The sequence below is a fragment of the Gracilinanus agilis genome, chromosome 2 (genome assembly GCF_016433145.1).
Source record: "Gracilinanus agilis isolate LMUSP501 chromosome 2, AgileGrace, whole genome shotgun sequence".
In the NCBI taxonomy this organism is placed as follows: domain Eukaryota; kingdom Metazoa; phylum Chordata; class Mammalia; order Didelphimorphia; family Didelphidae; genus Gracilinanus; species Gracilinanus agilis.
The window spans coordinates 542,689,394-542,702,932 of record NC_058131.1 but is presented as its reverse complement, the minus strand read 5'-3'; the positions used below and the strand labels follow the sequence as shown (position 1 = coordinate 542,702,932).

At 35.8% G+C, this 13,539-nt stretch overlaps 1 protein-coding gene across 1 annotated transcript in view; it reads right to left on the bottom strand.

Annotated features, from left to right (window-relative positions):
* MYO5C (myosin VC) overlaps nucleotides 1–13,539 on the bottom strand; it is a 142,649-nt gene that overhangs the window by 84,356 nt on the left and 44,754 nt on the right. Inside the window, exon 9 of the mRNA XM_044660046.1 lies at nucleotides 12,395–12,502. Within this exon, the coding sequence (XP_044515981.1) occupies nucleotides 12,395–12,502 (108 nt within the window). The remainder of the gene's footprint in view (nucleotides 1–12,394; nucleotides 12,503–13,539) is intronic.

Here is a 13,539-nt window from a genome sequence, read left to right as displayed (position 1 = left end):
AAGGAAATGAATCAAAGTCAAAAAAATTAAAAAATATTTGGTTCTCTTTGCTTCAGTAACTAAGTCATTGCCTAGGAATAAGGTAGACACAAATGGTTGGAGTTGAGAGGGAGGGAAAGAAGGGAGGAAGGAATTAATTCATTTAGGATACTTCAACAACATGAGAGGCAGACAGATGGTGCAATGAATAGCATGTTGGACCAGGAGTCAAGAAGATCTGAGTTCAAATCTAGCTTCACACTTTCTAGCTGTGTGACTGGGCAAATCATTTTATACTGCATGCCTCAGTTTCCTCATCTGTAAAATGAGCTAGAAAAGGCAAACAACTGAGCTAAGACAACCCCAAGTCAGGTCATAATGAACCGAATGTGACTAAAAAATAACTGAATAGCAACATCAGAGTGATGGAGTATTACTGAGCCTAATAGAACTCTCAAAAAGTAATGGGTCCAGAAAGCAAATCTAGTTCACTGTTTTCTTTATTTAGGTTTCTGTAAGTCAAATCAGTTGTGCAGAAGAGTGGCACATTACATAGCTAAAAAATAACTAAAGCTGTCCCATTTTTTCTGTGTCTGATAACATGTGACACATAAGTGAAGTTGGAACAGCTGGAAATAAGTTAAAGTGTCAAGATCTTATTCTCAGTTCACTGGATAATCATCAATGCAGGATTACTGGCTTCAGAGAGAGGTTAGACATTCCCAGGGGCAGAAGAGTCATTCCTTACTTAAGTAACACAGATTACAATGGCACAGAAACAGCTAGGCTCAATCAGATCATTGTCTATATTTCCAGAGGCATTCACAGAAGTAAACTCCAACAAACAGTAGCTATCATGTTAGCACATTTTAAATGAAATTATATATATATATTTAAATAATCAAAAATGTATCTTCTTTCTTTCTCCCTTCCAATTAAGAATGAAAGGAAAAAGAAAGCCATTAAAAATATCATATAGAACTTTTAATAAATAGCTGGGACAAGTGAACCACATTGAAATGGAGGATAATTTCCCTCAAGCATAACCTAAAAAAAGGGAGAGACTCCAGGCCTGGTGTTATATCTACTGAGCCACCTAGTTGCCCCAATCATAGGCATTTTAAAAATCCTGCTTTTTTTCTTCTGATGTGAATTATTAGGACATTCTCTTGAGGCACAACATATATGGATTATGATTTACACTACTAGAGGGAATACATATGGCAATGGCAAGAAGAATATAGTGGGCTTAAGTGAGAAGCAGCATTTTGCCAATGCCTTAGGCCCAAGAACTGGTTTAAGGGATGCCATAAAGGAAATGTAAATTAGAAAAGGAGGTGGATTAATCATGTAATAACAGCAATAAATTTACTCTGTTGAGGGTAATCATGAAATAATAGAAGCCCTAGAGGAACATCTCCAAAACACTGGATAGAACTTCTCAAGAATACACAAGAAGACAGATAAGACATATATGGTTTATGATTTACACTACTAGAGGGAATACCTGCACCAATGAGATGGGCAAATCTAATGAAAGTATGACTTTGTTTTTAATGAAAACCGGCCAATTACTATTTGAGAGGCAGCTAAGTGTTGCAGTGGCTAGAGTCTTGGAATGATGAAGAATTAAGTTCAAATCTGGTCTCAGATACTTACCTTCATGATCCTGGTAATCTCTGTCTGCCTCAGTTTACTCAGCTGTAAAATGTAAGAGCACCTACCTCCCATGGTTATTGTGAGGACAGAATGGCAAAATATTTGTAAAGCACTTAGCATGGTGTCTGGCACATAGTGGTTTCTTAATAAATGCTTGTTTCATTCCCTTGTTCCTTTTTAGTGGAGTGCCAATTCTTCATGAGAACAATTGACACAGGTGACTAAAATAAAACACAGATCTATTAAAATGAAAGGCAGGCAGTATGAGTCAAGTGATGGACAATAAGCTGGAAATTCAAGGCTAAGAACTCTTCTTCCTGCTCTACCACTAACACGAAGTCTGACTCATAGCCCAAATAAGTCTTTTGTGCCCCTCCATTTCCTCAGCTATACAATTCCAACCAATTCCATCTACCCCACCGCCTAGGGCTGTTACAAAGAAGCTGGCTTATGATATGAACTTAGATGGGCAGTTTTGTTTGCAAGAACAAACAAAACAAAGACCCTCTAAGACCAACAAATTCAGAATAATGCAGCTGTAGAATAAAAGAAAAAAAAAGACCTCAAATTCTCAGTAACTAAGCTGCCATTAGCTTGGAAAAGAGTTTGTGAAAAGCAATGTTAGCTTGACCTGAGTCCAAGCCATCCTGAGAACCAAGGAATCACATTATAACAGAGTAACTTAAACCCTAAATTCCAAAGTCTTCTTCCTCAAGAGCAAGGGATGCTATCAGTGACAATTATCAATGAAGGGATAAAAAGAAATGTGAAGCCAGCTAGACCAGAGCACTCCAAAGAGCAATAGATTTTTATCAGAGTCCTGCTCACACAGCTTTCTCTGGGTTGATTACAATGTGAATGAAAGGGAACATCCCTGGAGCAGAATAGAAAGCTAAAGAAAAGGAAGATTTTAACCAGTAGGTAGAAATAAGCCTAGTGACAGATGACATCAATCAAATCAAGAAGCAAACCAAATCCATTTACTATCAACTTACAGCAATCAGTGAAAGAACAAAGCAATTATTGTGAAATAATGTTATTTTCAAAATTTGTTCTTCTGATTTAAGTGGTATACATCAATAGTTCTCAATGTATGGGCTGCAGACCCCTGGCAGTCCCTAAAACTCTTTGAGGTGGTCCATGAGGTCAAAACTATATTAAGACATTTACCCTATTAATATATTCCCTTTCCCCACTACATATCTGTATGAGGCCAGCTTTTCTTCATATACTTCAACCAAAACTATATATCACAACAGATTGAATGCAGAAACAAGTATGAAAATCCAGCTGTCTTCTATTAAGCAAAACAGACATTAAAGAGATTTGCAAAAAAAAGTAAAATAACTCTTCTCACAAATTATTTTTGTTTTGGAAAATACAGCTATTTTCCCTACTAAAATGCTATTCATGTTAACATGAAATGGATCTACTGTTATCTTTGATAAATTAATATATTTTAAAATTGTATCATTTTTGCTTTCTAATACATCAAATATCAATAGATAGATTTTACATCAATAGAAGCTCCTATTAATTTTTAAGACTGAAAAGGGGTCCTGAGATCCAAAAATTCTGATGTAGACCAACCTCTTTGATAATACAGATCAAGAATGGTTCAGCAACATACCATCTTCAAGACTGCTTGGGGAAAAAAAAAGATTGCTTGGGAAACTGATAAGATATGTGGAGGTGAGTATAAGTGAGAAGCCAAGGATGACACATTGGTTGTGAGCCTGGGAAATTAGGAAAATGGTAGTTCTTCAAAAGTAACAAAAAAGCTGTGAAGAGGGGAGAATTTGGATGGGCAGGAGAGAGGATAATAAAATCTGTTTTGGACATGGCCAGTTTGAAATGTCAACAGGACATCTGCCCTTAAGAAATTTCCTATGGGACAGTTCAGTTGTTCAGTAGGATAGAGAACTCCAGGCCTGGAAACTGGAGATCCTGTGTTCAAATCTAACTTTAGACATTTCCTAGCTGTGTGACCCGGGACAAGTCACTTAACTCCAGTTGCCTAGCCCTCACCTTTCTTCTGCCTTGGAACTCATACTTATTATCAATTCTAAAACATAAGGTAAGCAAGAATGTTTGTTTGTTTTAAGCTTGCTACGTATGACAGATAAGAGGGATGGAAACAAGCAACTCAGGAAATAGATCTAGGTTTTTCCTGTTTCCCAAGAGGGCAATGCAGAATTTCCCTGTGCTTTGCTCATGCCTCAGAGCTGAAATTCCCTGTGTTGTACCTCACTTTTCATGTTCCCATCCCTCTAGCTATCCTCTATTCTTTGCTGATGTTCTGGATACCTAACGAGGTTAAGCAACAGAATTTCTAAGCAGAAATATTTTGCCTTGGAGACAAGAACATAATTTCCATATTAGGGTTGAAGGCAACCCAGGTTAGATGTGGTAGCTCAGGTGAGAAGAAAACGCATAATAAGGCTTACTTTGGAACATCAACATCTAGGAGTTTTAACATAAGCCTATCAGAGGGGATAAATTTGAATTAAAAGAAAAGAAATGGAGAGGCTAGCCCAGATTTCTTAGAATCTTGTCAAAGTTACTATCCCCAGCGAATCTAAAATGACTAAAACAAATTTATTTTGATACCAAGGGCTCCTACTTTTTTGCATCATATACCTCCATTCTTCACAGGTCAGTGAAGTCTATGAACCCCTTCTCAGAATCAGATTTTTAAACAATTGAAGGAAATGTTAAATTCAATTTTGTCAATGAAAATAAAGGTATATATATTTTTTCTCATCCAAGTTCATAGACTCCTTTAGTATCCATGGACCTTGGGTTAAGAAGATTTTCTTGCTTTTCCTCTCTCCTCAAAAACCTTGTACTTTCCTTCATCACTCCTCGACTACCTAAAATATATTTAGTAGGAGGTAATTTCCTTAGAGAATTAAAAAGTTTTTATAATATAAATACCTGTAAGAGATAATACATTGGTATGAATGAATTAAGAGGAACTTCATATTTGCAACTAGGTAGAATGATAATTGTGATTCCCTTTCCTCCAGCCCTGTATGTCTGAGAAGAACGACCTGAAATGGGCCAATTATTATTATTATATCCTCATATTTGTTTAGAATTTTTCCAAGTATTTCCCCCTATATTTTATACTCATTTGTTAATGCAAGCAGGTCAATAAAGCATAAACTAGTGGGGTTCCAGGGTCTTTTGTATCTCTTTTGTGTTGTACCCTATTTTGTATCTCTTAACATCACAGTGGCCTGAACAGCTCATAAGGAGGGACTCTAGTTAGCATAAGGTTACAAAAGTTCAGGTAAAAAATTGCCAGAAACTACACAAAGGCTGTAAAACTGCATGGACCCTGGACTTTAGGAATTTTTTATAAAGAAAAGGGTAAAAACTTCTGTCACCAACAATTCTGGAATATAGAAAAAAAAAATACAGGAGCTAGTCATTATTTCTTTAAGGATACTAGGGAGCTGAGCAAAAGGGTGTTCACTGTGCTAGGAAAAATTGTGATCAGGTGAAAGGGCACCTATATATATATATATAATTACTGCTACCAAAGAAACTGAGGCTAGGAAATTCCTTAAACTCGGGAATTCTGAGCTGTAGTGAAGCAGTTGAATCAAATGTCTGTAATAACTGTGGCATCAATATGGTGAGCCCTCAGAGCAGGGGGTCACCAGGTTGCCTAAGAAGGGGTGAATCAGCTCAGGTCAGAAATGGGAGTCCACCAAAACTCCCATGATTATCAGTACTGGGACCAGGCATGTGAATAACCACTGGCCTGGATGAGATTGGAGGATAGAAGGAAGGGAGAGAGGAAATAAGAGAAAGAAGCGGGGAGAGAGAAGAGACGGAAAGAAAATAGAAAATAAAAACAAAATGAAGGAAGGAATGAATGAGAAAGAGAGAAAGGATAAAGAATGGAAGAAGAAAAGAAATTTATAAGGAAAGGTGGGAAGGAAATTAACAAGTTTTGTTTAAAGCAGTGGTTCCCAAACTTTTTTGACCTACCACCCCCTTTCCAGAAAAAATATTTCTTAGCCCCCTGGAAATTAATTTTTTTAAATTTTAATAGCAATTAATAGGAAAGATAAATGCACCCATGGCCATCACCACTTCCCTGGATCGCTGCAGCACCCACCAGGGGGTGGTAGCACTCACTTTGGCAATCACTGGATCATCCTTATTTTGAATTGATAATAGGATATGTCATTTAAGATATCTTAAAGATAAACTACTGTAGGGTTTGTATGAGGAAAGCAAATGGAACAGACACAACAATTTTTGTGTTGTACCCTATTTCTTAAGCAAACTTAATATATGAAAATATAACATAGGAAAAAGGCAAATGATTTTTTTTTTTTTACCAGAGTCACACAATTAGGAAGTGTCTGAGGTCAGATTTTAACCCATGACTTTCATTCTCCAAACCTGGATCTCTAATCCCCAAGCCACCTAGCTGCTCTTCTAATTAGCTTTTAAAGCTTTCCATAACCTGGCTCTTTTCAAGTCTTTCTAAGTCTTCTTACACCTTAATGGGCCATGGACACATCCTTTTTGCTATAGAGACACTGGCCTCCTTGCTGTTTCTCATATACAACTCTCCATCTCCCAACTCTGAGCATTGTCACTGGTTGTCCACCATGTCTGGAATTGTCTCCCTCCTCATCCTCACTTTCTGCTTTCCTGGCTTCCTTCAAGTCTCAGTTAAAGTTCTCATCTTCTACAAGAAGCCTTTCTCAGTACTACCTTCCCTCTGAGATTATTTCCAGTTTATATAAAGTTTTTTCTCTGCCCTTAAACTGTCATTTCTTAAAGGGCAGGTACTATCTTTTGCCTTTCTTTGCATTTAACATTGTGCCTAGCATATTGTTTTTGTTCAGTCTTTTCACTCATGTCTGATTTTGTGATCTCATTTGGGGTTTTCTTTGCAAAGATACTGGAATGGTTTGCCGTTTCCTTCTACAGGTGAGATCATTGAGGCTAACAGGGTTAAGTGACTTGCCCAGGGTCACACAGCTGGTAAGTGTCTGAAGCTGGATTTGAATTCAGGGAGATGAGTTTTCCTAACTCCAGACCCAGTACTCTATCCAAAGTGCTATGTAGCTTCCCCCTTAGCATGTAAATAGGCATTAATAAATAGTTGGATTTCTTTAAACACAGTGAGTCCTACCTAGGGATTTCAATACATTATTAAATTTATAGAAATGACATTTACATGTATCTTTTCAGTAAAGTGTCCAATGTATAACAGTTGGTACACATGAATAAGGTGCAGAGCTGAAGAATAAGGTTCTAAGAGCTTTTATTGCAAGGAAGTCTCCATGAGAGATATCTGAGGAATGTGCTAAGAGGTTTGTCAGGCAAGTGTTGTATCCTGGAATTCCAGGATGTCAGGAATAACTGTAATCCATCGCAATAAGTAGATGTGTAGAATACAATAAGTAGTACTTAAGTAGAGGACAAAGAAGCTCAGTATGAAGTCATAATACTCTTTAATTTTTTCATGAGAAAAAAGTCATTTAGCAGGATTTTTCATGGTAGCAATGAACTGAAAATAAAGTAAATGGCTGTCAACTGGGGAATAACTGATCAAAATGTGGCACACCAATGCAATGGACTAGTATTTGTTCAGTAAGAAACAACAGATAGATGGAATTCCGAGAAACATGTTAAGATTTATTTGAACCAATGCAGAGATCAATAAGCAAAACCAGAAGGAAAACATTCATATTAATATGGCAATGGAAATGAAAAGGTCATTAAAGGGAAGTCAAACCCCAAGTTAACTAAAAATTACTAAATTGCTAGAAAGCAGATAATAAAAAAAAGACCTTTCCTCTCTTGGTGGAAAGAGTGATCACCAGTACAGAATGTTGAATACAGTGACAGAGGTGGTCACTTAATTGGATGTTTTTATTTACTTATTTTGGTTAACAAGGAAGGTTCAATTTGGGGAGGTGGGGATAGAATGGAAGTATTTCCGCCAATGACTATCATGTAAAAACAAAAGGCATAATTATAAAGTTGTTTTTTTAAGAAATCAGAAAGGATCTGTATATAGAAAGGTATTTATGGCAGCTCCTTTGCGGTGCCAAAAACATGGAAATTAAAAAGAATCATCTAACAGATGATGAATGCTAGACAGATATGGCATATTAACATTATGGAATATAATTGAACTGTAAGAAATGACAAAGGGATGATTTCAGACAAGCTGGGGAAGACATATAAATTGATACAGAGTGACCAGGAGAACAATTTTCGTAATAATATCAAACAATATAGAAAACAATTTTGAAAGACTTAAGCACTCTGGCAATAAGAGCATGCAGGATCCCAAAGAATCAGTGATGAAGCATGCTACCTGCCTTCTGATGAATTGAAAGTGCAGAATAAGACGTACATTTTTGGATATGGTTGCCATGTTTTGCTTCACTGTGCATATTTTTCTTTCAATTGGTTGGGGGGAGGCACCCAATGGGATTAGCAAAATCAAAAAGAAAAGGTAAGAAAAGTCGAAAGCATTTAAAAATATAGTGAGAATTGAACAGAACAAAAGTCAGTAAGGAACACAGACAAGCAAGACAACCTTAAAAATAACAGGTTAAATTTATTATATGCTTAAAAAGAAAAGCACACTATTCACAATATAGATTTGCAGTTTCACACAAAATCCTCTTTCTGTTATATTCTATATTGGAAATGTTCATCTTATTTGGTGATGATTAAATACAGAATTTTTTTAAATGATGAAGTTCCATATGCAAATAAAGAAATTAATAACAACCCGAACAAATATAGTTTCTGTAGAATCAAAAGAATAGTTGTGAAATTGGAGAACATTCAGAAAAGTGTTGTTGATGAGTTTTACATAGTGGATGGATATGGTATATTCTAACATACTACACAACAGGGAAGAACTGGTCAAAAATGTAGGAATAAAACTTTAGTGTCAGAAGGGGCTCAGCACCCTCTAGTCCAACCCTTATGTAAAAAGAATCTCTACTAAAAACTCACATTTCAACAAAAAATTAAAATAATTTGCCATAACCTCCCATTTCTTTCTTCCTCGTCTCGTCATTCAGATGTCTTCCTCTACTGTCTCTTCTTTCATTCTAGGCTCAGATGAAGAGAAAGCCTTTCTCCTTGCCAAAGAAAATTTCATTTAAAAGCACCCTTGATTCCATAATTTTCCAAATTCTACAGTAAATTGCTACCAACATCATCTCTACTCTCTGATGTTCAGTCTTTCTGTATGTGTTGGCTCCTTTTCTCTGTTTCCTATTAATAAGCCCATGGTTTTTATCATCCTTAAAAAATCCTCATTTGCTCTTACCATCCCTCTATGTATTGTCCTATGGCTGTCCAAACAGTGTCTCCATTTTCTCTCCTCTCACTGCATTCTAAACTCTCTGCAGTCTGGCTTCCAACTTTATCTTTCAACTGAATTTGTTCTCTCCAAAGTTACCTGTGACTGACCTCCAACCAAGATGGCTGCTTAGAAGGAGACCATTTAGCTTTCATATATGTACTATAGAAAAACTTTAAAAATTACATGAGATAAAATAATAATCAAGAAATTCACTGAGAAAGTTTAAATCCATTCAGTAATGTTATCATCCAATTTTTTCTGCCTTTTCCATAAGAATATGATACCTTATCAAATATTTTACTAAATCTTATAAGTTATATATACAGAATTGCCATTATCTATTGGTTTAATAATCCTATGATAAAAGTAAAAAAGATTAGTCTGGCATGACAACATGTTTAGAGGAAACTATATTCTTTGTAATCATTGCTTTCTTTTCTATATATTCAATAATCACTTTTTAAATGATCTATTCTAGAACTTTGCTAGGAATTCAAGTCAACTTTACCAACCCTATATAATGTATATTCTGTTCACACCATCTCTTTAAAAATACACATATAGATGTATGTGTGTACATACAACTATAGATGTGTGTACATATACATATGTGTGTAAACATGCATATATGTATATATTTATGTATAGAGTATATGTGTGTGTGTGTATATATACACACACACATAGAGAGAGAGAGTGTGTGTGCACACACACACACACAAGTATTTGTCTGCTTCTACTCCTGGAGGATCTCTTCCAATTTCCTCAGTCTTTCAAATATTACCAACAGTAGCCAGATAATCATATCTGTGACATGTTTGTTCAACTGAACTTACCTCTTATTAAGACTACTGTAGCTAATTCCTAAACATAGGCTTCCTGCCTCCAATCCATTTTTTCTCTCACCCATACTCCATACTGCTACCCAAATTATCATAATGCTCCATGATGATCATATTACTCCTCTACTCCAAAATCACCAGTGGTTCACCATTTAAATATAAACTCATGATTCTGACATTCAAGGTCCTCCCTAATTTGATTTCTACTTGTCCATCCTCTTCTCACATCTTCCAAATCCTAGCCCAAATGAAACTAATCTGTCCCTTTTCCTTACCTTGAGCCACCTGCATGATTATGCTCAAATATCTGTGAATTGATTTTGATTTCCATTTCTATAAAATGAAGTCACTGACTTTCTCAAGACTCAATTCAGGGGGGTGCGAGGGGGGAAGGGGAAAGTAGGAGCATGAATCATGTAACCATGTTAAAAACAAATATTAATAAATGTTAAAAAAAAAAGACTCAATTCAGACTCTTCCATAAACAACTTCCATAGATTCTGACTTGAACCATCCACCTGCTCCTAAGTGAAAATGATTTCTCCTTTCTTAAATTTCTCACTGTGTGTTGCTTGGACCTTTTCTTTGTACTCATCTCACTTCTCTCTTGTACCATAGATATTTATACTTGTCATTCCCTATTTCATTATATTGCAAAATTATCAAAATCAAAGGCTATCTTTGTATCCATTGTACCTAGCACAATACTTTTGTACATGGTAGGTATAGTCATCCCTCCGGTTCATTTATCACAGGTTTTTTAAAAAATATCTATCTAATTCTGTTTTGTAGAGTTAAACTTATCACGGCACACTATTGGCTGATGAAATGAAAGGCCAGCAACCACAGCGCTGTGTTCTGTATCCTGAGTGCTGATAGGTTCAGTGACTGTAGTTTAATAAGTGTGGGAAAGGTTTATAGGAAAGTGGGAAGAGTTTATAAAGCCTTAAGATATATAAAAGTATAATATAATTTTATAGAATAACATAATATAATCCAATAATATAGTATGTATAACATATAAATAGCATATAATAATATAGTAATTAACATAATATTAAACATAAATATAAGCAATAAAATAAATATAATGCTGCTACTTCGCAGATTTTCACCTATTCTGGGAATCTCTGGAAAGTAACTCCCAAGATTGATGAGAGATGACTGTACTTTAAAATGTTTAAATTGTATGACTCACCTAGGCAAAGAGTAAGTTTCTAAAACTTTTGAGCTAAGACAAATGATGAAAAAGTCAAACGAAAGGGGATTTTAAAAGAGGGTCTGAATTCAATATGTATAAGAGAAAGACTTGGGGAAAAATAGGGTCTAGGGAAACCATTGTGTTAATCCCCTCTAGGAACTTGGAGGCAATGGAGAGATTTAGCCCATTTATATGCTACTAAAATGCCCTCTCTATATCATTTCTAGCATAAATGAAGGTAGAGAAGTTATTAAGTACACAATTAAATGCACAAGAAGAGAGGGGGATTATATGAGGGAATTGGTGCTCAGTTCAAACAGCTGATGAGGACCAAGCCCAAGTTGTCTAGAGAAACACAAACAGAAAATTCTCAGATTCTGGTCATTTTACAACATCGTAGTTGTGTTTCAAAAGATTGTAATTATGAATGGGAAAACCCCAGTTTGCATACTTTAGCAACTTTCTGAAGGAGTGATTGGGCAGAGGAACTAAAACTCCTGGGTTTTGGCTTGCTTGATGAGAGAGTTGAGCTTTAATCTTGAGGGATTGTGGATATTGAGAGAAGATGCTTGCAACAGGTACATTGATGTACCTTTTTTCTCTTCACTGCTTTTTCTTTTTTAACCCTTCTGTCTTAATATCAGTTCTGAGTCAGAAGAGTGGCAAAGACTAGGCAATCATAGTTAAATGACTTGCCCAGGGTCACACAACTAGAATAAGTCAGAGGCCAGATTTGAACCTAGGTCCTCTCCAACTCTAGGTTTGGCTCTTTTATCCACTATGCTACCCAACTGCCCCTCTTAACTTCTAATAGTACAATTAAGGACCTGCATGAATGAATGACTATCGTTTGTGACAGGAAAGGGACATAAAGAGAAGCATAGGTAAAATGTGAGCCATAATGTGATTGGAAAAATACACACCAAAACCCTAAACTAACAAAATGAATGCTGCCACCCATAAAAGGCAAAACATTAAAGGCAAGAGTCAGCCAGCTCTATAATAGTCAGGGAGAGCTTTAGTGGTTATCTCTGATTCTCTGTAACTGGGCAATCATTTATTTGACTAAAAGCCTGAGAATAGGCTCAAGCATTATTCCACCAAAGCCCCTTACTATTTCAATTAAATTAAAGAAAGGAAGAAATGGAGGGGGAAAATGTGATAGGGAGGTAATAGAAAATATGGATCAATCTCTACTTTGGTTCAATTGTGATAGGATTTCTCAAGAATAATTTAGGAACTGTTTGTCATAAAATGAATATTTATTCACATTTACCAGCAGACATGAAATTTCTACACTTGTTCACTCTGAGAAAATAACCATATGCATAGAATCTCTTCACTTACCTAGCATTGTGAATGTCTTCTGTGTCTCTATCATGTCTGCTCTGTCATTCACTCCTTCAATTATGGTATTCCCTCCCATTTTTGTATAATTAAATTCTTCTGCACTCACTAAGAGAAGAAAACAAAACTTTAATATATTCATGAATTTGAGGTTAGTTCATTTATTCAATATTTTTGACTGAATTTCATATGTTTGGCCCTGTGCTAGAAGGTCAATTCCAGCCTCATTAACTCTCTGAGGTCCTGAAAATTGTTGCCAGATCATGAATACATAATTAGATGGTATACTGGAAATAGCGGTTATTTGACACAAGTCTAAGAACCCAAAGCTAGGTTAGAAAGGCCTTTTAGTGGGAAGAAAACTTTTGTGATGTGCCCTAGAGACACACTAAAATCTAATTACATAACTATTTAAATATTACACACAGACACTCTGAAAGGTCAGCAATCTGTAAACTTCTTAAAATAAGGGATAGCTTTGCATTTTTTTCTTTTTACCCCCATTATAATGTCTTGTACATGGGAGGTTTTTTTTTAAATGTTTTTTTAATTGAATTGAATTGTGTATAACATGTTACAAATGACATATAATAATAACCTTCACTTTTTTGGAACTTCCAGCAACGTTCAATTCTTCCCAATAAAAATAGTTTAGAAACATGGAAGGGGTGGGGGAGCCAGGTAATATCAGGGAAGACAGAAGTATAAAAGCCCAAAGTCTCAGGCCATTTTATGTAGTGGTTGACATTCCTACACACCTGAAGTCCCTTGAGTAATGTCATAATAGTATGATATAATCGATGATCAGAATAATAACTCTGACTCATCAAGAAAAATTTAAGAAGGTATGTAACATTTTAGAAAGGCTCAGTTAAAAAAACTTTGTTAAAAAGAAGTTTTGATGGTTAAAGGAATAAATTTTAGTTATAAAGAAAAGCTTACTTCTATAGGAGATTTCATAAAGAAGGCATTACTTTCAGGTTTGCAGCTGACCACTCTCAAATGCCAGTGGTGCCAATCAATAGACTAGCAGACACTGCCATGCCCCTATCTTCTATACCTTGCTAGTCCATCACCAACTCATTCTCCATTGGCCCAGAGACTTCAGTGTCAACTCCACTCCTCACCCCTCCAAATCTGGAGAG